General features: G+C 46.1%; 3 protein-coding genes across 9 annotated transcripts in view; 1 reads left to right on the top strand and 2 right to left on the bottom strand.

Moving 5' to 3' along the window:
* The window catches only part of LOC114856847 (potassium voltage-gated channel subfamily D member 2-like), a 31,227-nt gene extending 12,018 nt beyond the window's left edge, over positions 1-19,209 (top strand). For 2 of the 7 annotated variants that reach the window (XM_029152648.3, XM_029152647.3), the window contains exons 3-7: positions 13,808-13,970; positions 14,432-14,530; positions 15,446-15,544; positions 16,531-16,754; positions 17,792-19,209. In XM_029152648.3, the coding sequence (XP_029008481.1) occupies positions 13,808-13,970; positions 14,432-14,530; positions 15,446-15,544; positions 16,531-16,754; positions 17,792-17,966 (760 nt within the window). In that variant the 3' untranslated portion in view covers positions 17,967-19,209. The other 5 variants (XM_029152649.3, XM_029152650.3, XM_029152651.3 and 2 more) reach the window with 5 other exon arrangements.
* A 300-nt stretch (positions 19,210-19,509) lies between these two features.
* Positions 19,510-21,822, bottom strand: LOC114857344 (D(2) dopamine receptor A-like). The gene is made up of 2 exons (XM_029153729.2): positions 20,147-21,822; positions 19,510-19,935 (listed from the first exon to the last, which is right to left on the bottom strand). Exons 1-2 carry the CDS (start codon positions 21,482-21,484, stop codon positions 19,780-19,782), a joined length of 1,494 nt encoding a protein of 497 aa, XP_029009562.1. The 5' UTR covers positions 21,485-21,822; the 3' UTR covers positions 19,510-19,779.
* A 79-nt stretch (positions 21,823-21,901) lies between these two features.
* On the bottom strand, positions 21,902-25,125 carry parietopsin. Its single transcript, XM_029152653.3, has 4 exons — positions 24,564-25,125; positions 24,170-24,495; positions 23,838-24,083; positions 21,902-23,726 (listed from the first exon to the last, which is right to left on the bottom strand). The coding sequence occupies exons 1-4, from the start codon at positions 24,913-24,915 to the stop codon at positions 23,601-23,603; spliced, it is 1,050 nt and encodes a 349-aa protein (XP_029008486.1). The 5' UTR covers positions 24,916-25,125; the 3' UTR covers positions 21,902-23,600.
* Positions 25,126-25,227: the final 102 nt, after the last annotated feature.

The following is a 25,227-nucleotide window of genomic DNA, read 5'->3' as shown; positions in this document are numbered from 1 at the left end:
TACTGATCCCGCTTGAATGGGATCCACAGCGCTCCCTATAAAGACAGAATACAGATCTCTGTAAAGCACACAGGTGTGGTTTTGAAGCGAGCTGCCCAAAGCCGCCACTGTTAACCCACTTCCATTGTTGAGTCTTTGCCACAGGCGCTATAGATTATTAGTTTCTGTGTGTAGTGTGAATGATAAGAGGCTGTGTCCCATTTCAGTTTAGGTATAAAGAACTTCCTCCTGTCTGCCTGCCAGGGAGGTCCCGCTGAGATGAGGGATGTCAGCCTGTCACCCTGACGCATGGCAGCTGTTTCCTGCCTGCCCCAGCTTCTAAAAATAGCCAAATATATCACCTAATGTAGGCCATTTGGTCAAACCTAAACTAAACAGGCCATGTGCTCTGGGGCATATTTTTCTCGTTCACCTCAAACTAATTTTACATGTACAGGTGTATCAGTGTCCCCTCCAGGTTTCCGTTGTCCTTCCTGTCTCCTTTTATTCCAGCTGATCCAACGCACAGTAAGCGCAGTGCAAAATGCGATATATTTTTATAGATCGATAATACACACGTATGTGTTATTATATTTATTATTACTGATGAGGTATTGTAAAGCTCCACCTGCTGCCGCAGTAACTGCCACCTTGTGAGAAGCGCCAGGTTTGTTTTAAACGTCGGCGACTTCACCGCGTGACGCAACGGAATCACTACAATCCGGTGCGAAAAATATCAGGGCGTTAAATCAACAAGTTCACTGCCACCGTCTCAGCAAGAATTGGGCTCTAAATCTCCACGGAGGGAATTGGTAATGATGTTTTTATTGAGCCCGCCCACTGTAAATTCACAGCAGTCACGTGACAGGTAGGAGGCAGCGCGTATCAGTGTCTGTCCCCTCTCTGTAATTCAGCATAATTTATTATCCCGCAGAGATAAACTGTCGTCATTTTCAGGTTTGCGCATAAGCAGCTAGTAGCACCTTCCATCCACTCACTGACTCTCAGTCACTTCTGACTCCGAGTCTGTATTTTTACAATGAAATGACATGTTTGGTTACTCTGCCATTATTCAGTCTGCTGTCGCTGTGAGACGAGTTTCACAATACTGTGATCTAACATTTTTACTTTAATATCTCATTGCTTGACTCATATGTTTCATTTTGTATTCCAGATGATTTTTTTTCATCACTGCGAAATGTTACCTTGTTACCGTGTTTCTCTGTGAGCGCACTGGTTTTCAGACGGATAATTCACACCTTTGTGAAACATGAGTCATTCATCCGAGCCTTTTTCCATGCGCCCGTGCAGGATGCCGCCGTCCCCCCGCTAATGTGTCACCTGTTACACTCTGTAGTGCTGCAGGGAGGGAGGCAGCCAGTCAGGGTGCTTTACTGTAATTGTGTTGTAGTTCTCTTGCCTGCAGCGCCAGTAATTTAGCAGGATTTCCTTAGGTAAGCTACAAATAGGTCCATTTACACCAACCTTGTGTGATTGTACGGTGTGTTTTAGTAGGAAATTATTTGACCTGTTTTAGAGATTTTAATTTGACATCATCGTAGTAAAAGCGATGCACCGACCAAATTAAATCGCCATATCCTCATATTTTTTGTTTTGATTCTCATTCCTTCTAGAGACAGAGATGGTCCAAATGTACCGTAAAGTGAACGTTCTGTCGTAACTACGTTCATGGTGCTTGAGTCTCCAGGTGAGTCTGTCGTGGTGGTGATAAAGAGTGGACGGTTTAAGTCATTAGGTGCTAAGAATAAGACTTCATATATGCTTCCGTAAAATGTCCAGCGCTTTGCCTTTACATCATGTCGTATTTCCAATATAAGCTGAAAGCTAGGTGGCTAACGTTTAGCTTCATGCTAGCGCGATTTAAAAAGCTAACGCTCGCATTAGCTGCTCTAAAGTAGGTGGTTGTCGGAATTAGCCTCTTCATACGTTGAGAAGCGAGCTGCTGTTTGTGTTAATAAAATAGGTGAAACGTCATGATAGAAATGTAAAGCAGGCTCATACATGTACATTTTGAGGCTTAAGTTTTTAAGTATATTTGTATATTGTATACTGTAACACGTACATTGTATATTTTACCATTTGTTGTTTCCCTGTCACATGCTGTGATTTCATGCTTTGTACCTATAGTACGTGCTGATTAATGACACCTACCGTAAACTGATGCTTCATTAATTCATCAATTGATACCTGGCAACACATAGAGATGTGTTAGATGCAGAACTTAACCCAAGCTTCTAGTGTTGTGTGATAAACAACCGAGTCTATAGATGTCTGCACCGTAGCTGCTGAATTTTAATGTGCTGCCTGTACGATGTTCAGCAACACAATCATGAAACACTTGACCGCTCAGCTTTGCCTTGCTGTATAAAATAAAATTGCATCTCACCAAATAGTCGATATAGGGAAGGATGAAGAAAAGATGAGTATTGTATTTAAAAATAACTGGTTAGTGCGGTTGAATTCCTGCAGTAAATTGCCTGTAATCCTCAGCAGTGCAGGAGGGAGGATGGCTGCCGTAGGTTGAAGTGTGTGTTTGGGTGTTCGTGAACTGCAGGTTCAGCTTTTACCTGGAGGATCTCCTGCCCATGTGCCCCTCTGGATTCTTTTTTTCAAGGTATTAGTGGACGGGCGTAAACAGTTGATTATTATTTGTATTTTTCCCCTCAGCCAATTGTCCGTAATCCCGGTGGAGGAGCTTAAGAGTGAGGTTTCTGGCATGCACGGCCTTTACATAACTACCACAGACAAATGGAGTGGGTCTCATTTTGACTAAAGCAGACACTCGGGCTGAAAGACAAATACAAGCAAGCGAGCTGAGCGGAGAACAAAGCCGTCCAGGCAGTTAACATTAATAAAGCCAGGCACTGCAATCAATTTCTGATGCTGCTTAGTCTCATCCACTTGCACATGCAGACGCGCGCTTTCATATATTGAAACACACATAACATAAACGCACACACACACCCTCTGCTTTCCTGATGTGGTTGTTAGTCACATACATACAGTATAAGTGCAGGAGCCGGTCCTTGATGTCCTCGGGAGGTCACAGGGGAATCAGGCCTCAGCACTCAGGCATGCGCAGGCTGGCCCAGCATCAGCCTCTAATGTCAAACTCACTTACTCTAAGTTAAAGTGGCCTCATTTGGATCTGAAAATCAATTTTGCACGGACTTTGATATAATTTACTCCTCCTGGCCCGTCTCTCTAATTTTTGTGTGCACATGTTTGTGACAAAAACAAGCTACGCTGCCGTCGTTGCAACTCCCATTGTCTTTCCTATGAAATGGCATCCATCAAAGTTAATGGGCTGTAATCATCACCACAAATACACTGTCACACGTCCCACTGCTCACTCCTCAGTATTCAACTCCCAGTCAATGGGATGTAAAGAGGTGAGGGACATACATTCCCATATCTTTAACAACTCTGGGTTAGAATGGGAAGGAAAACTGGAAAACTTTTTTTTGTGGGCCAAAATCTACTTTGTAGAAACTGTGGAGGTGTGAGTACTCATGCACTGTAGTTAAAGCTGCAGTAACTAATATTCTACAATTTTTAAGTAAAATATATGGCGAGATACAGTATGTCGTCTCTCAGCTGTTTCACATCTTTTTTAAAGTGTAAGTCATTTTAAATATAATAAACTATTAATGATGTCTAAATCTGGGAACTGACATCTTTCAGCCTATTGGTAAATTTGCTTTAGATGCTTAGTTTTACTACTACTACATTACTACACATTCAGAGTCTTTAGACCTGAAGTGTGGGTTTATTAGTGGAGTATTTTTAGGCAGGTTCTTGCACTTTTACTTCAGTATTGAGTTTGTATTCTCTTACCACCTTTGCTGCAGAGGAGGAACATTTATTTGATGTGCATGTGACATACAGTCAATACTACTGAAATTATGTTTCAGGCATCTATCAACATTGTCATCTTGTGAAATCATTTTTATTAAGTGCGTCAACCTCCTCAGACAGATGTCCTGTGTTACAGATAGATCAGTTCAGTAGCCGCTCCTGTCACCTTTATATCAGATCTCAGCATATATTGTATATCTACAGTACTTATCTCTAGCCTGTACGCTGCTGGACTTCTGATTATAGATCACACAAACGCTCTTACAGACTGGTCTTACAGTGTCAGGTGTGGCAGAGCTCCAGAAAGACTATGCCTGATGTATTTGTGTGCTCCATATCATGTTTTAGCTGTAGTGTCTCCACAAAACAATTTGTAGATCTCCACAGATGGAGAAGTCCAATTAGAAAGCGCTGTAAGCAAATGAGCGGGTGAAACGGGAGGCAAGCGTTCCACCTTTTCCTTTGTCCCCCAGGACAGAAAGCTAATTTTACAGCACAGGTACAAAGCCAACACCACATATATGAAGGAAACATTTAAAAAGGGAAATAAACTTGAGAAGCACTAAAGCAGGTGAGGTGGAAATAAAGGCTCCCATTTTATTTCTTTCCACTAAACAGTCAAGGAGGAAGGCATTGAATTTGATACAGCTTGCTCTCACTCCACATCTACAGTATGTATAAATATCTCCTTCTGTTGTCTGATTCTTCAAGGGCAGACATCCCACAAAGCAATTGCCTTGCCATCAGCCAAGACCAAAAAAAAGGAGAAGAAATGAAAAAGTGCTTAAATATAGCAACCCCCTGGGATAGTGGGAGAGGGGCGTGTGCTGTAGTGTGATTAAAATGAATAACCTTCATTCAGTCACGTTTGTTAACGGTACATTCAAATGTGTCGTAGTGGAGCCAAAGCTACTACTCCTTTGCTTGGACTGTCTTCAGCGCGTTGACATTATTACAGTATCTTCCAAAGGTTTTAAAGTTGTAGTAATATAGGATGTGTCATTAGGTATACGTTTCTTCTGCTGGCCCAGGGTCAGTTTAATTCAAGCTTCAGCCGGCTCCTGCTGCAGAAGCAGACACAGCAATAAACCCATTGATGACTGATAGATTGTGTGTGAATTTTCATTGGCAGAATGACCTTTCGGCTGTGTTGTTGTTCCGCCCGTGGCCCCGGGTTATTATTTTTCATGTCATTCTTTTGATTTGACAGGAGAAGTCTTGTGAAGTGAGATGGAAAAAAGAAGGAAGTAATGATGTCCCCATGTGCATGCAGCGGCGGCGTGCAGGTGGGGAGACGGCGGATGTGACTGCAGCTAACGCTGCTACTCTGCCCCCGGGGCAAGTCAGCAGCTGCTAGGAGAGATGCAGCTCCTTCCCCATAATACTCCCCCACAGGTTCTCGCGGGTTCCTGGTGCTCGCTGTTATCGAGGCTGGCTGCTGTCGGCTGCCTGGCTGCTGTCCACACTCTCCGACAGAGTGCTGAGCGCATTTTTCCGCGTCACCACTCTTTCTGTCTCATCCCAACCTCTGCTATGCCCCTCAGCTTCAGTGGGAAATTTTGAAGTGTTGCTTTGAACTCACAGCGGTTATATATTTTTTTTTAAGCGGCTGGAATTTGTACCTTGATGCTTGTTTCAAAGACACACAGAGGAATTTAAAAGGCCTCTTTGACTGCATAAGAAATAATCGGAGGCCATTTGTGTATTGAGTACTACACTTACAGAATGTAGGCTATTAACTACATCTTCAAGCTGCAAACCTGAAATTGAGGCTCTACAGCCGTTAAATGCTGAACCAAACAATTTAAAGTTGCTCCTCAAACAGAATGTGGAAGTTTTCTTGTGTCGAGCATGAGTAAAATCGATCTCTTCCAACCACAGCATGTATTACACTGAGACTTTCTCGTTTGCTCTACATTGTGTAAATGCATGCGTGAGGCTGACTATGACTTTGTTGACTCACTCTTTTGTGGGCTCCTATTTTTATTGTATCTTTTGATCTTTTTGATTGATATTCTTGGAACCTGCAGATTGATGATAAATGACTACAGTAAGTCACATAATCATAGAAATCTATACAGTACTAGACCTGGATAAGATCCCCTTTCTGGTTTATGCTTCTTACTTTATTTATTGATAGAATGCAGCTTCTAAAAGGAGAGTAAATAGTTATAAATTAAATTACCACATTTGATTGTGATTCGTTTTGAAACACTGCTGGAATCTCTGTAGAGAAAATTACTTTGATATCCTACATTTTTATTTCCAGCCTTGGTTTGTTGCATTCACAGTATGAAACTGCAACTACTCGAGTCTCAGAAAATAGCGATTAGATTCATCATAAACAGGCATATGCAAATTTAAAAACTGTAAATTCTTACTATGCAGTAGATGCAACACTAACAAGAACAGAATTTCACAGAAACCCAGGCTCTCAGCCATTTAAAAGGCAGATTTTTAGATACAGTAGCTCATGAATGCACACACTGCAGACTCAGAGTTAAGGGGCCATTTGGTGAAGGGAACTGATATCCAGCGGCTGCTCTGTGTGGAATCGCACATCAAAGTTAATCTTGCACCGTCTGCTCTGGCGCCGCGGAGCACTAATCTGCTGTCAGTGTGATGAGGCTCCTGGACCCGTTCCCTTTTTCAACACAGAGGCACTAATTCACGAGACCTTTCACGTTTTTCTTCTTTTCCATCAGCTAACCTCACAACAAAGGTTACAGGGGTCACTTTCAAGCATCATCTTGTCAATACTAGGTGACTATTAGCATATACAGCTTGTAATCAGACTTGGGATACATTTCTCAGGTGCGTTTTTTTTAGTATTTCATAAATGTCACATTTAAAAAAATAGTGCTAATTCTTCTACCACCCCTGTTTTAATGATTACCGTTTTCATCACCTGTCTATTCCTTTTCCTAATTTGTCATCTCTAAATTGCTGCAGTTACACGTTAAATCCCACCCAGCCCCAGCCTCCAGGTCTTAACGCGCCAGAGGTGAGGTAAAATCTAAATCGGAGTAAATGCCATCACTCTCTTACCCACGTGCCGATTAACCTGTAATGAATATGGAATTAGTTCATTAACATAATCGCTTGAGTGTTTGATGATTTCATTTCATTATCTCTCATAATCCATAGCTTGTGCACTCGTCCATGCTCCCACACCCCCCCCATGTTCCTTTGTCTGCTCTGTTCAGCCACAAAGTGGTGTAATTGCATTATCAAAGTAGTATATTGACATTGTGAGAGTATTTTTAGCCCTTGATTTTCTGACTTACTGTACAGTAACGTAATGATGAAATTTAATGTAACTGTTTCCTCATGTTTTGATGACTTGACATGTTTTGATCCCATTGCAGTATCCACACTGCCAGTGTTTTTTGCATGATAGAGCGCTTTTTATGCGTCCATGTGGATGCTTAACCCTCGTAAAACTTCTATTAATTCGGATCACCCATTTATTTAGTAATTAGACAAAACTGCCAGAAGGAATTGATGGTAATCACGACAATGTGGCGTGACTTGCCGTATAATGGCAGGGAAATAAGGCTGGCTTTTTTGCATAGGACAGCAGTTGTTTCTCACGTGTCAGCAGGTGTACACTGCCAGACTGGCGAATAGCAGAAGAAAAGAAAAATGTCAAGCAGGGCTGTGCTAGCACTGCATGATAATAGAAAAGGTGGAGGGAAAGAAAGAGAATGAAGCGTTTCATCTCCAACTCATAGTTAGAGGCAGGCAGGTCCGGGCAGAGGAAGGGTGAGTCAAAGTCAGGAATGGAAGAGCGGTAGAGAGGAAAGCTTTTTATCATCCCTGACTCTTAAGAAGATCTCCCAAATGAGTGAGGGCGTGCATGCTAATGTCAAAGCCGCAGTGATAACTAGCCGCCTGGTTTTGTGGGGTGAGGGTTAAGCTGGGATTTGGGGGGGCTGAGGGAATACATGTTTGATATGTGAGCGGGAAAGAGCTGAGATGCCTTTGCCAGAGCTATATGTGTGAGGATTATTCCATATGCTTTATCTGTGTCTCCATGGCTAAAATAGAGCTATTTCATTGGTCTTTATTGGAGCCGTGTGTTTCCGGAGACTCTGGGGTGGAGATCAAAGCCACACTGACACCGCTGCATCACAATGTCTTCATTTACAATGCATTGGAGCAGGTAGCCACGCACGCCAGGGCTGCTTCCCTTAACTTCACGCGCCGACCTTCGCTTCTACTCGGTGGCTTCCACACATCTCGGGGCGGCTGGACTGTGGAAAACAGAGAAATAGCTCTGACGTCTGCTTCGCAATCCATCCAGTTAGAACGATGTAGTCAGGGAGCTGGTGATGTTCACCTGTCTCAAAGTTGTCCTTCCCTGTAGCTGTTGTTCTTCTCCGTGTACTTGAGCACTCAGTTTTCCTTACTGCACACATTACACCAGGCAGTGTAGTTCTCTGTATCCCTCCTATCTGTACTTTCCCATCTCGCCATTATGTTGTATAGTTCTGGCCAAATCCCCTTCTCTCCCTTATCACCTGCAGTGAAAATCTAGCGGGCTAATCCCAGCGCCTGTGGGATTCCCCCCTCCATAATGATGTATATCTGAGGGATAGCATCAGAGCAGAGTCCTATCAGCCCACACACTCTTAATCCCATCAGTCTTTGGTGTCCAAACCCAAGAGAGGCATCGTTATGGATGTGTGCTCCAGGCTGTACCCAGAGATGCAGTGCAGAACATCAGGAATGATGCGCGGTGTTTAGGGATCATGCTGGAGATCATGTTCATTTATTGTGCTTTTGATTCCTGAAACCTTGTGCTGTATCTCCTCGTAGGTTTTGTTGCAGTGGGTCATAGTGGCGCCGGTCCACTGCAGCATATTCGCCACCAGCGATGCTGCTCGTCTCTCTGGTGATACAAATATTTGACTTGTTTTACATTCTGTTCGTGCACAGAACGTGCTTAATATTTAACCAAACAACCTAACGCTTCATGCAATATAGTAATGCTTTAAAGACCGGCTGCACCGGAGGTGGTTTCCCTTTATTCAACAAGCGTTGTTACTTGTCTGGAGTTGCGGCAGTCTTTGCTTGGTGTATTTGTCTGTTTGTACTTAATGTTCAGATTCATGATGCCTATTGGCTCAGAAAAGACAGATCATAGAGCCGTGCCTCTCTTGTTTTTTAACTGAATTTTTTATGAGGGCTCTTAATATGACATAACCACCCTGCAGACCTCTCCCAGTACTTCATAAATCTTGCGGCATTCACAAACACAAGCCCAGAAAATGTATACCTCCCTGTCATTCATGATCGCATGCCTTATGACATGCGGACGGTAAAATCCATTTTCTAGAGATTCGGAATTCATAGTTGTAGGAGCACGATGGAGTTCAGGAAGAAAATTGCATTTTTTGGTACATCTTTTTAACTGTCAGCGAGGATGGATATTGTGCTCTTTCAGCCTTGTGGAGAAGGAAGAGAGCTGTATTGTCATGGAGCATTGCTCCATTTGCTCCTTGTCACGATTTGTAAAATACGGAGCTCTTCTCGGTTGGTCAGTGTAAGACTTCATCACTCCTATGTCAAGTGCTTAGATAAGATTTTAATGTTGTGTCCACGCTGACACCCTTTGATCCCTGCAGCAGCTTTACATTCCACATCAGGCCTGCAGGAGATGTCACCTCTGTAAGAGTACGCCATACGTCCCGACCTTGCCACTATCCTGATGTCCCTGCCCAGTTTAATGCTTCTCCCTTTCATTATCAACTTGTGATTGGTACAGTCAGTGACAGTATCAGAGTTTCCGGATAATTGACAGGTTTGGGCCTGACAGCTTTGGCTTGTCTGTGCTGTAGAAATCATTGAACTGTGAAACTGAGCGAGTGAATTACTTCAGGAAGCATTGATGAGGAGCTCGGTGCAGCGGGGTGTTTGGTGAAGGTCAAAGAATAAATCATGCATTCACAGAATTATCAAAGACACCTGCTGCAGATAGCACGTATGGATTTGATCATTTGATCAAACTCCTGTGCTGGATTAAAAAAATCCCTGACCCTGATGTCGAGCTTTTCAACATAAACATCTTAGCATTTCAAAAGCACACCATCAGCAGAGGTCAGTATGTCCAGCATGAGTTCACGAGTAAAATGCTGGATGTGATTTTAAGGTAAACTAGTTTCACGGAGGAAGGTGAGAAACTAATTTGAGACTCAAATTATTAGATTGGAGACCGCTCTGTAATTATTGGCTTGAAACAACAGAGCTTAGATGGCGCACGAGATAGACCAGTGTGCTTAATTCGTCTTGATTCTAATCAGATGATGAATCAAAACGCTTAATGTATTAATCAAATTAGTTTCATTCCATTGCTTCTCATTGAAATATCAAAGTACAGTAGATCAAAGTGCAGTTTGATGGGGTAGATATTTAATGTCTTTACCGTGACGGATTTAATAGAATGGCACCTACAGTCCAGCAACTTAGTACAGTATCTTAATCAAAGGGATTTTCTTCTTCTAACAAACCTTGACCTTCATCTATCACATCAGTGGAATCAAACACCTCAAGTAGCTTTGAGCATCACTCACTCCCTTCGCTTTTTTTTAAATGTGCTTTAAATCAGTTACTACTTCTACAGAAGGTAATTTAGTTTCATGGTGAAACGCTGGACGGGGGAGCTACAAGCCCCACGACAGAGTTGCCAGTGGATGATTGGATTTTACCACTGTTGACAAAGCTCCCTCAGCTGAAGGATGTGCCACAGCACTACTTGGAGCCTGATTGTCAGCACTGCTAAGCTGCTGGTGACAGTCTCAACTGGTGTGTGACTTAGTGGGACAACAGGACTTACTTTGGACCGGTACGATTACATCAGAAACTAGAGGCTGTGCTGACTTAGGGGATGTTTGCCTTCCTCCTGCCAGCTCCCAAATGCATTAATAGGCTGCTTTATTTGTGTGCAGCAGGTGCCGTGGCTCAAATAACCGGAAAAGGTCAAGTTTTGATCATTTACACCCGTTTCAGCTGAAACAATTGTATGCCATTTTGCTTGATTTTAGAATAAAGAGTAATGCCCTTTCTGTGAAAAGGAAAACAAACAAATGATGTGTTCACAAAGTCATCCAGATATCCTCCTCTTTTTTTTTTTCTCGCTTACCAGATGGCAGTCAGATTTCAGACACAGGGTTCTGGAAAACAATCAAGGAACAAGATTGCTTTTTTAGGAAGCGGGATTGCTTTAACTAGATGTCAAATTAAAGGCCTTTCACACACACACACACACGCACGCACACATGCACGCACGCACGCACACATGCACGCACGCACGCACGCACGCACGCACACACACACACGTACACACAAACACATGCACACACACACTGCCTGTGTGTTCCTGCGTCTCAGGCGTGTCCGTGTTGCTGGGTGTCGCCGCTCGCTGTGCGACGGTGAGGTCATGTACAGAAGTCTGTCTCCGAGCACCCCCTGATGGAACGCTGTGCCGCTTTTAAGGTTAACCACACAAACCCGGCACCGCACGTTGATACAGGGACTCATGAATGTTTGATTGGTCTATTAGCCGAGCTGGGTGGGGACATTCATCCCCGGTTCTGGAATTCAAATATTCCTTTTAGTCTGACGTTTCTCCTCCGCCGTCTGAGGCGGGCGCCCCCCCACCTCCGTGCTCTCGCTGCGCTGGGCTTCATCTGCAATGCTGTCATCTCACTGTAGTACCATTGTGGAGAATGCGTTGTTTTTAAGACCAGTGTGAGCACGAGCGCAGTGTGGTTTCAGGTGGGTGGAACCGGGGAATTGATACTCAGTCATTCCGACACCCCTCTTCCTCCTCTGCAGGGCGGATAAGGATCTGGCCATCCATCTTTGTGTCTCACCCATGTCAGCTCTGGGTAGCGAGTGTGGATAACTGGTAGTCAGAGACAACAAGAACAAAGCAGGAACATTACTTTAATCTCTTGCTGCTGTTAATTCCTACCTCTGCCATCATCCAGGAGGCAGAGCTTTGTGTATCTCAGCTTCCCCCTTATGAACAATCCATCACTGTTAGTGCCTCTCTCCAGAGTGTGCTTGCTCCTTTCTCTTTTTTTTTTTTTTTCGCCGGCTCACTACTATGCTTGGCTTTCAAAAGATGCTTACAAAGGCAAGGACTGCAATATATTGTATTGCACAGTTGAGTGTTCAGGCTTATTTTCATATCTAACAGCGCTTCGACACCCCTCCCACTGAAATGAAACACATTAGCAGGCGCATTCATGTCAAGGAATGCTGTTCTGTGTTTTTTATATGGATCTTGTAACAGGCTTTCAACACTGTGTCCAGGATCTATGCGAAACTGACACCTGTCGTCCGCGAGTACCCAGCGAAACATCTTAACCTGTAATGAACTGTTCAACTAATGACGTCCGTGTGAAATTATTCAACTTGAAAGCAAACTGTTGTACATGAAGTCCCATCAAGCGTGATATTAAAATGTCCACTTCTACATCTTCCATCGCCAGCCGTGTAAAAGCCCGGGCCGCGGGGCCCAGCGCGACAGAAACCTGGGGCTAATGACTCAAGCAGACGGCTGTGGGCATTAGACAACTTCATTTATGAAATAGTCAACCTCCCGTGTAGCGATACATTCACATTACGCTGCCTCACTTGAGAGACGCGCCGCTGTCACAGCCACTGAGCAATGCTGATGTCCTTTCCTACCTGCATTCATCTTACTCCCGGGAGGTAATGGTCTTCTCAGGTCATTTGCGCATTAGGGTCTCGATCATTCATCTCGCCCACCTGCAAACCTCCGCAGAGGTCCTCCGCAGCACACAGCCAGATATTAGAAGACGAGGTAAACACACAGGCTCCGAGTCTGATTCATCTTTTTGCATGGAGGCTTTATCTGTTACACCCCTCTGGCCTGCAATACCAACACAACATGGAGGTGATGCGTGAGGTACCTGTGTGTCGCGTTTAATTAATTGCCTCAGAGAAATGAGCTACTCCCTAATTACCTAATAGCATTGACTGTTCTTCAGCCCTGTGTGTCGACAGGACGTCACTGTGTTTGCACTGGCGTGTTCACTTGAGCGGCGCCGCTTGTAATTCCTGGAGGTGTCCGCTAATGTAAAGACAGTGAGATCGTGACGGCTTGATTTTGGCTTTATCTTGCTCCCGCAGACAGTTCCAGCTGTCTGCAGTACTAGACAGACGCTCTAACCTCTGTAATGGAGATGATTCAGGCCTGTGTGACATATGTAAAACCATTAATCTGTTCATGCCGAATGTATCCTGTTAAACATTTGTGTGACGCCGAGAAATGACACGCTCGTGCTCGGGTTTGCGGTTGGATCAGCTCCGTGCAGGATTTGCACAAGAGGCGCTTCTGTCTTTTAGCCCGAGCGTGAACGGTTTTAATGCGCTTCCGTCGTACTGTACGTGCGTCGACATATTTGCATTTAATATTCAAGGTCCATTATGATGTGGAAAGAGGAGCACAACACAAGTGGGCGCCGCTGAGGCCGGCACACTTAAGCAGCCTCTCCAGGGTTCAGCGTCACACTGTGTCCTCCCGCTCTTGCTTTGGCTCATTGCGATACTACTTGTATCTTTCACAAGCTGTTTGGCTAACGGAGGTCACAGGGGATCTGTAGCCCGTTTGGTCACGACATGAAAGCATTAGCTTGTGCCAGCAGGTGTGTAATTATATATGAAACAGCGTTTTCAAGGAGCAGCATCACAATGACACGCGGAAAGTAGGCCAGCGAGCAGATACTTCAGAAAAGTCCTATTTATTCACATCACTTCAAATGTGTGACTTCTTGTTTGAAGTTGTGAAATAATTCAAGGTCACTGTAACTATTTCAGGACTATTAAAAATAGCCCAAACCACAGATGAAACGAGCCTCCGGGGCGGGTGCTTTGAACGGAGCGAGCTCACTGCGGCGTGTTCTCTGTGTTTCAGGTACGGAGACATGGTGCCAAAGACCATCGTGGGGAAGGTGTTCGGGTCCATATGCTCTCTGAGTGGGGTGCTGGTCATCGCCTTGCCCGTCCCTGTTATAGTGTCAAACTTCAGCCGCATCTACCACCAAAGCCAGCGGGCGGAGAAGCGCCGAGCCCAGAGGGTACTGACTCCCCTCCTACTCTGCCTCTCTCTCTCTCTCTCTCTCTCTCTCTCTCTCTCTACTTTGCTTCTATCTGCCTCCTTTCTCTGTCCCTGTCTTATCCAAACGTAACAGATGACAGGGCAAACACTATCTTTCCGAATATTAATCTTTTATTGTGCCTCTGTGTATGCGTGTAGTGGATGGGCTAAACTTGCTTGAGTACATTTCAGTGGGGAATGCAATAGGAGAGGGAGTGACAAGGACAGAACAAATGATCTTCAGAGTATTGTGTCAGCAGCTTTTCAATAACAATATGTGCATTTCTTTCCAAAAGTGTTTGCCGCTGCAAATTTTGCTAATCGTACATTTAAGCAGAGGCTCTCCCTACTAAATGTTGTGCCTGCCAGTGGGAGACAGAGCCAATTATTGTGACAGACAAACTGTCAGGGGCTAAAACAGAGGTCTGTTTGTTCAAACAGAAAACTCGGCTTGCTAGAATCCGCGCCGCGAAGATTCGGGGCACTAATGCCTATATGCGCTACAAACAAAACGGGCTCCTGATCGACTCGCTGGAGGAGGTAACGGGGCCAAGCAGCGGCTTGGGGGCTGACGGACTGGGGCCTCGCTGACGCTTGCATGCCGCTCTGCTCGGGGGCCATGCCACCATACTCTGGGTGGGGGACGACGACCTATCATGCTGTGACATGGGCTGCTGTCATTCCAGTGCTTCAATGTGATCGTCCTCTCTCCTACATCCCACCCCTCAGCCGCAGCATTGACATGCGTGGTCGACACTCTCTCTCTGTCCACACAGCAGGGGGGCCAGGCAGGCGCACTCGCCTTCTTGCGTCGCACAAACCATGACAGTTACACTGACTCATGACGAGCTCTGCATGTCTGTCCAACAGGGTTTGGAGGGGAAAGGAGGGAACCCAAGGCTTACTGGACAGTAGGTCACCTATAGGGCTGTCTCCTCTAAACTCTGTTTTTGATCTGCTGCGTGTTCTGTGTGTTACTTCTATAGCATCCAGGTTGTAGTGCAGACTAACACAACATCCCTTCCATCCGAGAGCCGTGCAGAGCTTCATCAAAGTGTGTAGTGTCGATGTTGTCCGAAACCCGTGCTGTGTTTGGTGCAATCCGTCCGATCTGTGTCCAGGTGTGCCACTGCTGTTGCACTGTCCCGAGTTCACTTTGAACTTGACTTTTACGCTCCTTCTCACCAAATAAGCGAAAGACTGGCATAACTAATTCAACGAAACATGGACGTTGGTGTAACGGGCTGCTGTCTCTCTGCATCTCTGAAGCATCCTCATCTCACTAGGTTCTCAGTAGATTGGCTGCCATGCTACAGATCAGCATTTCAACCCTCAGTGCTTTGCCTACTCTCCACTACATCACCGACCGGCCGGCTGTTGCCTGACACTCTGTTTCCATGCAGAGGCCGTACCCGCTCATCTACAGTATATTCCTTTTGCTTTGTGTGTTCCAAGGCCTCCAAGGAGGCAGGACAAGCCCTGGTGGGAAAGGCTGCCAGCCCTCCGTTTGAGAGCCAGCACCATCACCTGCTGCACTGCCTGGAGAAAACCACGGTAAATCCCTCTTTGTTTCCCGAACTCCAACGCTGTGTCCACTAAAAAAAACACACACAGTCACTTTGGCAGCTTTCATTTTTAATATCTCGCTATTGGACTTTTACACGGTTTAAAATAGCTCGCTGCAAAAAATAGATCCGTTTTATGCAAAGTTGCGTCACTCGTGCGGTCTGCACCTGCCCACGGTGGCGTGTTGTAAGCAGAAAGTTTTTTTTGTCTGTGCACAAACTGTGGTACAGACAAATATCATGTGCCGCATGAGTTAAAAATAGTATAATGCATCTGAGCTGCTGAGCCCCCCCGCCAGCACCATGCTGCAAATAACATGACTTTGCCAGCCAGTAACATTATTCCCTCCAAATAAGGCAGCATACTTTGTTTTACACTATCTATAATTTACAGATGTGAAAGCCTCTTTAATCCTTTGGCTTTGACACGAGTTTTACACTTGCAGCACGAAACCCTGAAAGGAGGACGTGGACAAGTAGTACAACACGAGACGATCCTCCTGCTGGTCGTCTGGGATAAAGTCAATGAAGGGTTCACGCTATGCAGGATGCAGTGCACATGTTTACATCAGACCTCCCGTGTCGTGCATCATTAGATGCAGGACTGAAGTGACAGAAGTAAGGGGTCGGGGGAAGAAGCCTGGCATCAGACACTGCGTGGCGCCACTGCGCCCCCTGCTGGTGAAGCCGGATTTGTGCTGCCTGACCTTCAAGTCATGCTCGTTTGTCACAGGAATAACAGTTGTGAATGTTTTCACAGATGGCACTTAACATGGACATCTGGGCCGATGTATTTTGATTCCCCCGATGCCTAATTTTCCAATTATTTAACTGTTTTGCCGCGGATTCTGTTCAATCCGTTTAGTCTTCACCGTGAAACATCTTTACTCATTATTTTGCAGAGCCCATCGCAGATGTAATAGGGTGATTCATGAGCAACGCTGAATCCAAATTTCCACCCTCTTCCCCCTGCAGAATCACGAGTTTGTCGACGAGCAGACGTTCCAAGCCAACTGCATGGAGATCTCTGTGATGAACAAGTCGGGCTCCCGAGCCTCTTCCCTGTCTTCATCCCCGCACGGCCTCGGCTCGTGCTGCTCCAGGCGCCACAGGAAGAAGAGCAGCTTCAGCCTGCCAAGCACAAACAACCAGGAGCTCAGCACCATACAGATAAGAGAGAGGCCTGTTGCCAACAGGTAGTCTGTATGTTTTGCTGTTTTGTCTCTTTTGATACAAACACCTGGTTCTGCTTGGAAAAATATGACTATCCTTATTGAGTCTATGCATATGAGTAATATTTATATGTACTGCATATAAGTACAGGTGAAATAAATTATATATTTCGTTCATTACAGTAGACTGAACAAAAAAGCTCATTCTCTTTTAAATTGATTCTTTTCCTATGTTTTAAATAAAATTATAAATAGTTTTGTAATGGTAATTATTGGACGTACTCCACTGTTATTATACCGTGTAATTTTCAAAGTGGCCTATAATTATTTTAAAGGGCCTGTTTATCTGGAATTATGAAAAGTCACATTTATTCCACTGTTCTCCAGTAGCAGCTACCTGCAGACGGCACTGGCTTCATTTCATGTGTTTCTGCCTCTGACATTTCTGCTTCCAGCCCTTGGTGCTGTTGTTAGATGTCTTAGGTCTTATAGGGGAAAAACAACCCACATGCCCCTGCAGACACACAGGCGCTGGATGATGCACGGCACCTTGGCTTTAACCTTATATAGAAGAGTTGTTAGTGAAGCTGCTTTTTATGAAATAATTAGTCCCTACTCTCAGTGAAAACTGACAACATGTTTTGTGGATTATCCAGAACTAGGACGCTGCATCTGGAAAGAGGGGTTACTGTTGAGCGTTATATAGCACAAGCCTCCGAGCTGAATATCTCACACAGTAATCACATAATACCTGAACAATGTATGTGCCTGCTCGTGCATGTGGTAATATTTTTGTATGCAATTAGCAAGTGAATCTGCCCACATCTCAAAACATTTCATAGTGTAAATCTATACAGAATGAGCCTGAAGCATAGTGTGTCCTCTTACAGCTGCAGTGCCCAGCTAATGCTCATTTATCCATTTATTCTGTAGAGAAAAATGTTCCTTCACGTAGAATAGGAATGCATTTTGTAACGTATGTGCTGTTTTATCAGCGCTTGCGCACAGTACAGTACGTTCACAAGGTCGCGGCTCACCTTCTTTCATCCCGTTTGTTTCCACAGCCGCTCCAGCCTGAATGCCAAACTCGATGAGACTGTGCCCTTGAAATGTGACGACCCTTACATCTCTCCCTCCATGGTCACCCTGTCGGCCCCGGTGGTGACCTCATCAGACGGGGACGGCTCCAGCACCACCGCATACTCTCAGAGCAACATTGTCCGAGTATCTGCCTTGTAGATGTCATGCCTATCAGCTCAGCTGGCTGGTCTCGAGAAGCGCCAGACGCTGAGGAGAGGGACCACCGAGCATCAACCTGCCATAATCTAGACGGAATATAACATTAGCGGAGGTCTGGGTTTTTCGAAGTAGTGATCTCATCTGATGTCAAACTCTACATAGTATTAGAATGATGTGGATGGCTGCCTTGGAATAAACGTGACCAGCAGATTTTACTCCTTTAAGCACAGCAGAGCAAGGAAGGTTTGGGATTGCGTGGTTATCGTTGTTGCCTAAAATATTGAGAAAAAACTTTATTTTTGAATATGTAATGTAGCTGTATTTGACTTCTGATTCAGAGGAGGGAAGGAAAAGCAGTTATTCAAAGGTCAGTCTTGATGGCCTCTGATAACAAAGCACACATATTCATTACCTGGGGGCCACCTTTGTGAATATTGAATCAGCCTACTTACTCATTAGAAACATTTATGTCACTCACCATCCTGTTAAATAGATTGTTTTAAACCCCCAATTAACTGATTTCTAATAGTCCCCTCACTGTTGTAAATGCAGAAAACATACATCCACAGGAATGATTAACTGTTGTGAATATTCATTAACTGACTCATTAACTGGTTGGTGTCATCGCTTGATGAGTAAAATATATCACACATTCTGACATGTTTGTGAAATGTGAAAAGTGAAAGTCAAAAAGCCAAAAAACTGTGTTAGTTGACATATTTGACATTCTGATATGGATCTATGTGAAAGCCACCGTCATTAATTAACGGTTGATATAAAAAAATATATAAAGGGTGCATATTAGTTAGGTTCCAAGCTAGAAATATAAGTGAATGTTCCACTTAACTAATACTAACCCTGATGTGGAGACATGTTGACAGCATTGACCTGGAGAACCCTATGAAAAGGTTGAACATCTCTCCCATTGACTTCCTCTTAAATTCTAATATCAAGCTACGAGACTTGGTAGATTTCACTGTGTTAAAGGGCCATTTTGTACATTTTTCATACTCATATTGTAAATATCTGGGTTAGAACCTTATTGACTGCATTCGAAGTTGGCTCTTATTTCTAGATTTAGTTGACGGTTGTTGGGGAAACAATTTCTGTCTGTTAACTGGTTGAATTAAGGATTTGCATGCTGTCACTGCAGACTTCTGTTTTATTAAAGTATGTCTCTGCTTCTTGTTGGAGGTTTGTCAGTAAAAACGAGATGGATTAAAAAAACGAGGCTCGTATGTTATGATGTAATCTCTACACTTTGCTTTTAATACAGTTCAGATATTGTCACAGAGCTGTAGATACACAACGGGTGAGGAAGTAGGACAAATAATCACACATTGTGCATTTGGTGCAGTGGATAGAATAAATACTGTAGCTCTACTGAAACATCGATTAAATGACCCATGTCTTTTCTTTTTCCTAGAAAACACTGCCAGATTACTCGAGGGGCACTAATAACAGTGAGGCGCTAATAAGTAGGTGCTGCTGGAGGACATGTGAGGACCTGACTGGCCCAGCGGTGGGTCGTAGCTGCAGGAACTCTGGAGACAGACGAGTGCCCCCCCGCTGGGTTGATTGCACTGGGCCGGCCCGTGGTTGGTAACTGCTGCGAAGTCAGCCTGCATAAAATCTGAGATAACACAGCAGCGTATAAAATAATTGGCCTCTTGTACTCAAGTAAAATAAGTCACTCCCACGCCCGGTGTTTAATTTAGTTCACATTTGAACAACGACGAGGCAAATATGAACAATTGTTGTATTCAGCTACGCAGAGAATATTAACTACGGCCCTTGTCACGTGGAAATGTTCTCATTTCTTCTTGAACATGGATCTCATCCCGCTTTTGATCCTGTAATACTCCGTGCGGAACTGAGGGTTCACTGCAGCGTATATTATGGGATCGCTCAGCGATGTGACGCAGGCGACAGACACCGACAGGATCTCCACGTCCTGGATGATCTTTATCTGGGGAAAAAAAAAAGAAATGGAGCGTTTCAAAATGTCACCGAGCGCTGACATCACTTTGTTTGACACGTGTTAAGTAATTAGCGAGCGGCTCTCGGCTGCGTGTACGGAGGTCATGACTTATGCATGCGGAGAAATGTGTTCAAATATTTATGGGCGGCTGAAAGCGCTGAGGCGCTGCCGCGTCCGTGGGCGTGGGCGCCACACTCACCTGAGCGTGGCTGAGTTTGTAGACGGCCAGGTTGACCAGCGTGGTCGTGACCAGCGGCAGCCAGAACACGAGGAAGCTGATGATGATGTAGCCCGCCCGCTGGGCTAGTTTCCCCTCCTTGCTCTGGTTCGCCCGCTCTCGTCCTGCTTTTGAAGGCATCATGCAAACCGCACCTTTGACCACGGCGCTGCTCGTCTCGGGAGGTAGCGGAGGCGCTCGGCGCAACGTTTCTGCCCCTTTGGGCTCAATCAACAGAGCAGGGTTTTGTGTCTGTGCGGCAGAGGGACCCTGGCATCCGGGTTCTTTGGTTTCGGGGGGCACCTTTTCAATTTTTGCCTTCTCGTTCGACTGGTTTTCTGTGTTCAGGCCGCTCGGCGCCTCTGTGGCCCCCGCAGCATCGCCTCCATTCGCTGGTTGCGCTCCAGCGTCCGTGACGCAGGCGCTGAACTGCCCTCTTCTGAAAGTTTTCTCCTGGTGCCGCCGTTCTGTTTCCAGCTCCATCGTGGCCCCTGTGTGTTTTTGGGCCCCGCCTTTTGAACTGACGGAGACGCGTCGTGGAGCAGGATCTCTGCTGAGCTTCTGCGTTCGCGCTGACTCTTTTCGTCCGCTTTCTTTTGTCCTGTCTGTGTTTACGGCCTCCTCTTTGTTAGGAATGAGTGAAGTGCCTTTGTCGAATATTTTGCGATTGTGAGCTCTCACCAGGGCAAATATGCGCGCATAGAATCCGGTGATGACGCTGAAGCAGGTCGCCCACAGAGGCAGCAGCATGTACAGTCCAAAGGCGTCATAGGAGGAAGACGCGCCCTGTGACCCTTGACACCTCACGTTTACAAGCGAGTCCTTCACGAATAGGAGACAACAGACGGTCAGAACAGCGGCCAGGGTCCACGTGAGGGGGATCAGAACCATGATCCGCCTTCTCCGTTGCCTCTTTCTGAAGGGCTGCGCGATGGCCTGGTACCGCTCCGCGCTGATGCAGGCCAGCGTCAGCAGCTGGATGCAGCAGCCGAAGGAGAACGAGGCCGCCTGCGCGTCGCAGACCGCCGCGTGCGCGCGCCCCCCGCGGTGCACGCTCACGACCACGGCGAGGAGGACGGGGCAGTCCACGGCGCAGCGCAGCGCGTCCGCCACGGCCAGGTTCACCAGCAGCGCGTTGGTCGCCGTCTGCAGGGACTTCTGGTGGGAGACCGCCAGTATCACGAACGCGTTCGCCGCGGTGCCCACGACGGACGTGATCAGAAGGATGGCGCCGTGGGCCGCCACGAAGGCGCCGTCCACGCCGCCGGCCCAGACGCTGCTGTTCCCGTGATCCCACGCAGCTGTGGGCGCGTCTCCCATGTCCAGGATCAAAGTGTGGACACATTAAACTCTGGATTCATTCTCTCTCTTTTCCAGCACGCGGCTCTTCATTGACTGAGTGATGATAATGAGAGTCTGCTGCTCGGACCGAAGCGTCCGCCCTTTTTCATTATCAGCCCACAGCATCGTGGCCACCGGGGAGTCCTCAGCGCTCACGGTCATTAAAGACTGTGCTGTGTATTCACAGCAGAGTCGAGTGGGAAAAAAGTATTCCGCCTTCTCTGAATAGTAGTTATGTCATCATTAGTGAGCTTGAGCAACTTTATAAAGCTAATGGGAGTCAAAGATGGAATGGAACATGTGCAACATATGGTCTTTAAGTGTGTGTGTGTGTGTGTGTGTGTGTGTGTGTGTGTGTGTGTGTGTTGAACTGTCTGTCTCATTGCACACAGGTTAAGGACTTTGCTTTACCAGATGGAAGTCTTGAACTGGCTCAGCAAATAAAGGGACCCGTGCTGCTGGATTATAGCATGACATTATGTAATCCTGTTTGGAGGTAAAGTGTGAAATGCTCTTTGCTTTTAATGTGCGAGCTTATGGAAAACGCCAAATCTGGGATTAGATCAACACAATGCTTTCTGCTCCGCAGCAGCCTCACAATCGTGCAGATAAAGACTGTAAGTTGAGGGAGAGACAGTGAAGCACAAAAGCGTTCATCAAACACCCCAGTGCTTACACATAGCTGTAAATAACGGAGACATGTTGACTCACTGAAATAGAAATTACGAGACCAAGGTGTAGATGCACAACAATTTAAAATTAGGTCCTTGTTTGCAGTTTTTCTAGTCTAGTGAGCCAAACGTGTGGGAGGAAGCGAAATAAGAAACAAAACACAAATTCTGCCAGGCTTTTATCAACAGATACAAACTGTCTTACGTCAAAACGCAGAGATCAGATCTATCAGACAACGCTGAGCCGTGCATGTGAGACAAACCCTCCAGCGAGCGACTGGATTTCAGCCTGACCAGCGCCGCTCACAGATGGGAAGGACCGGCTGATAACGAGATGCGAGATGAAAGACCAAACCCACAGAAAGACACCAGAGGAAGCAGAGCCGCGCAGAAATACGGTGATAATTATGTGTCTGTTGACTGCAAATAAAAACACCACACACAAACTTAACCATTAAATACATAAATACATCACTTAGAATAAACATTTTTCGAAAGGCTCAGCTCTAATTTCTATAACTGAAGACTAAAATAACTCGAATAGAATCGTTTAGTCTAATTTTACCCTGATGCATTTTTTATGTTTGGTGACTCAGGATGAGCTCAGACATGAGCTGTGAGAGGAACCACGTGATAGGTTGAATCACACCCCAGAGACTAATAATAATAATAATAATAATGATAACACAAGTACTGTTCTTCTACATAACTGCTGTGCAGTGAGCGTGGTGACCTGCGCTAACGTGAACATATTTTATTGCTTTGCAGCTATAAACTAGAAATCACACTTCCACGTACAACAGAAATCTAACCTGGTGTTCCTATGTGTCATTTTTTTTACAGAAGGCAGGTTTTATGGAATAATCCACAATAAACCAACTGATCTGGCCAAGCGGCCTGTGTTGATTGGATGATGGAGCTCTGTGCTCTGGACACTAATTGCATTTATTGACATAATGTTACGCAGGTGAGGGGCAGAGGAGAACGTCTTAGAGAAAATCAGAGCATTTGTTTCCCGAAATCGTAAATGTGTGTCTCTAAAATATACACCTCGTAACATTATGTAAATTATTGTAGAAAAATCAATATTTCATTAACCAAGAGGACACAAACAGAACAGACGACTTTTCACACCACATGGTTGTTTAATTTACAAACTAAAAGTCGTGTGTTGAAAAGCGATTTCTCACAAAACATTAATTGAAGTCAATATTCTCTATACACACACACACACACACACACACACACACACACACACCTGGAAACCTCAAAATGAATGATGAATTTTTAGAAAAAAAACACCCTGTGACCCGCTCTCGTTCCCACGCGGCTGAAGTGAAGCCTGAGACACAAACCTGCGCTGGTTCGTGTCCTTGATGAGTCGCCAATAAACATACGGCAGCTTGTTGTGCTGCTGGAGGACGTCACACAGGCGACACCCTGCTGTGCGCGTTGGTTTCCCTGCTTAAGGAGGAGGCGTGGATGCCGACTCTGTGCCCGTGGGGAACATGACGGCCGCATGACAGCACCTCCAGCGCGGCCTCACGGAACTGCCAAACACAAAAGATTATTTTATTTATTTATTATTTATTTACAGACCGCATGCATATTTGCATCTGTTGCGTCATCGCATCTTCAGTGCACAGGCTTTGGCTGCTCACCTGCTTGTTGGAGAAGAAGTAAATGATGGGGTTGTAAACAGGGCTTGTCTTGGCAAAGTACATGGGGATGGTGGCGACCAGCGGGGAGATGTGGAGCTCCGGGTCCACGACCACCACCAGCGACAGCGCAGCGTACGGCAGCCAGCAAACCAAGAAGGCTGTGATCATGGCCCCGACCATGCGGGCGGCGTGAACGTTCTCCTTCTGGCTGCAGCCGCCGCCCTGGAGCTCCACGCTCCTGTTCAGCTACGAGCGCAAGGCACATCTCACACCATTGGAAACCATTGGGAGCGATCCTGCAAACATGATGGACTGAGGAATGAACGGCCCACCTTATTCATGGATGCCAGGACCTTGGAGTAGCAGAAGACGATGCCCGTGATGGGGAGGAGGAAGCACAGCAGCGTGTAGAGGAGCAGGTAGCTGTAGTTGCTCCACGATCGCTCCTCCCAGGCCAACGCGCAGGAGGTCTGAACCCCCTCCGGTCCGTACGAGCTCCAGCCGAACAAAGGCGCCATCGCCCAGAACAAGCAGAAGACCCACACAAACAGGAGGCCCAGGCTGCATCTGCGCACGGTCGGCCTCGAAGCCGCCCCTTTACACGCGACGCTGTAGCGCTCGTAGGCGAGCAGGGTCAGGGTCCAGAGAGACACCAGGCCTGGAAACAGACAGACAGGTTACAGCAGCGGACAGACGGCTCAGGTTCTGCTTCAAAGCTCCACTCACCAAAGTAATTCACTGCAAAGCCTTGCAGCACGCAGGCCGCGTGGCCGATGAAGAAGGAGCCGCGGGAGTTGGTGACGGTGACGACCAGCGAGCCGCACAGGCCGACCATGAGGTCAGACACAGCAAGGCTGAGGACGAGGGCGTTCATGGGCCGGAGGAGGGACGGGTTCCTCAGGATCACGCCGATGACGAGGCAGTTGTTGAAGACCGACAGCACTGTGACGATCAGCATGAGGCAAAAGAGGACGTCGTAGCCGAGCCGCGGGAGGACGGTGGGACCGGCCGCCAGCAGCAGCGCGCTGTGGGCGGGTGGAGGAGGGGGGGCGCTGCACGATGAGCTGCCGGCCTCCATGATGTGTGAGTGAAGCAGACGCTGGGCTCGGCTCAGGACCCAGGGTCATGGATCTTATCACGTCTGATCCCCGTTGGAGCCCCGGCCGTGCACCTGCCCGATACAGAAACCCACTAATCCACCTCGGGCCAGTGATCCAAAGCACGACTTGCACGGATTTATCGTCTGCTTTAATGGCGATTGCAAAGTTGAGGGCTGTTGAAAATAGATCATTTTGTCGTTGTCCAATTATGAAATATGTCCTCCTTTGTTGTTTATAGATTGAATTAAATTAAATGTCAATGCAGTAAAGTTATTCAATCACATCATGAC

Source organism: Betta splendens, chromosome 6 (assembly GCF_900634795.4).
Source record: "Betta splendens chromosome 6, fBetSpl5.4, whole genome shotgun sequence".
Lineage (NCBI taxonomy): Eukaryota > Metazoa > Chordata > Actinopteri > Anabantiformes > Osphronemidae > Betta > Betta splendens.
This window is presented reverse-complemented; position numbering and strand designations above follow the sequence as displayed.

What these genes read in the sequence shown, in the direction of transcription:
- parietopsin (XM_029152653.3), bottom strand. Translation starts at nt 24,915, where the DNA reads ATGGAGGCCGGCAGCTCATCGTGCAGCGCCCCCCCTCCTCCACCCGCC. An exon ending in CTTTGCAGTGAATTACTTTG is followed by an intron (nt 24,496 to 24,563) that starts GTGAGTGGAGCT and finishes GTCTGTTTCCAG; the next exon opens with GCCTGGTGTCTCTCTGGACC. An exon ending in ACTTCTTCTCCAACAAGCAG is followed by an intron (nt 23,727 to 23,837) that starts GTGAGCAGCCAA and finishes TGTGTTTGGCAG; the next exon opens with TTCCGTGAGGCCGCGCTGGA.
- LOC114857344 (XM_029153729.2), bottom strand. Translation starts at nt 21,484, where the DNA reads ATGGGAGACGCGCCCACAGCTGCGTGGGATCACGGGAACAGCAGCGTC. An exon ending in ACAAACTCAGCCACGCTCAG is followed by an intron (nt 19,936 to 20,146) that starts GTGAGTGTGGCG and finishes TTTTTTCCCCAG; the next exon opens with ATAAAGATCATCCAGGACGT.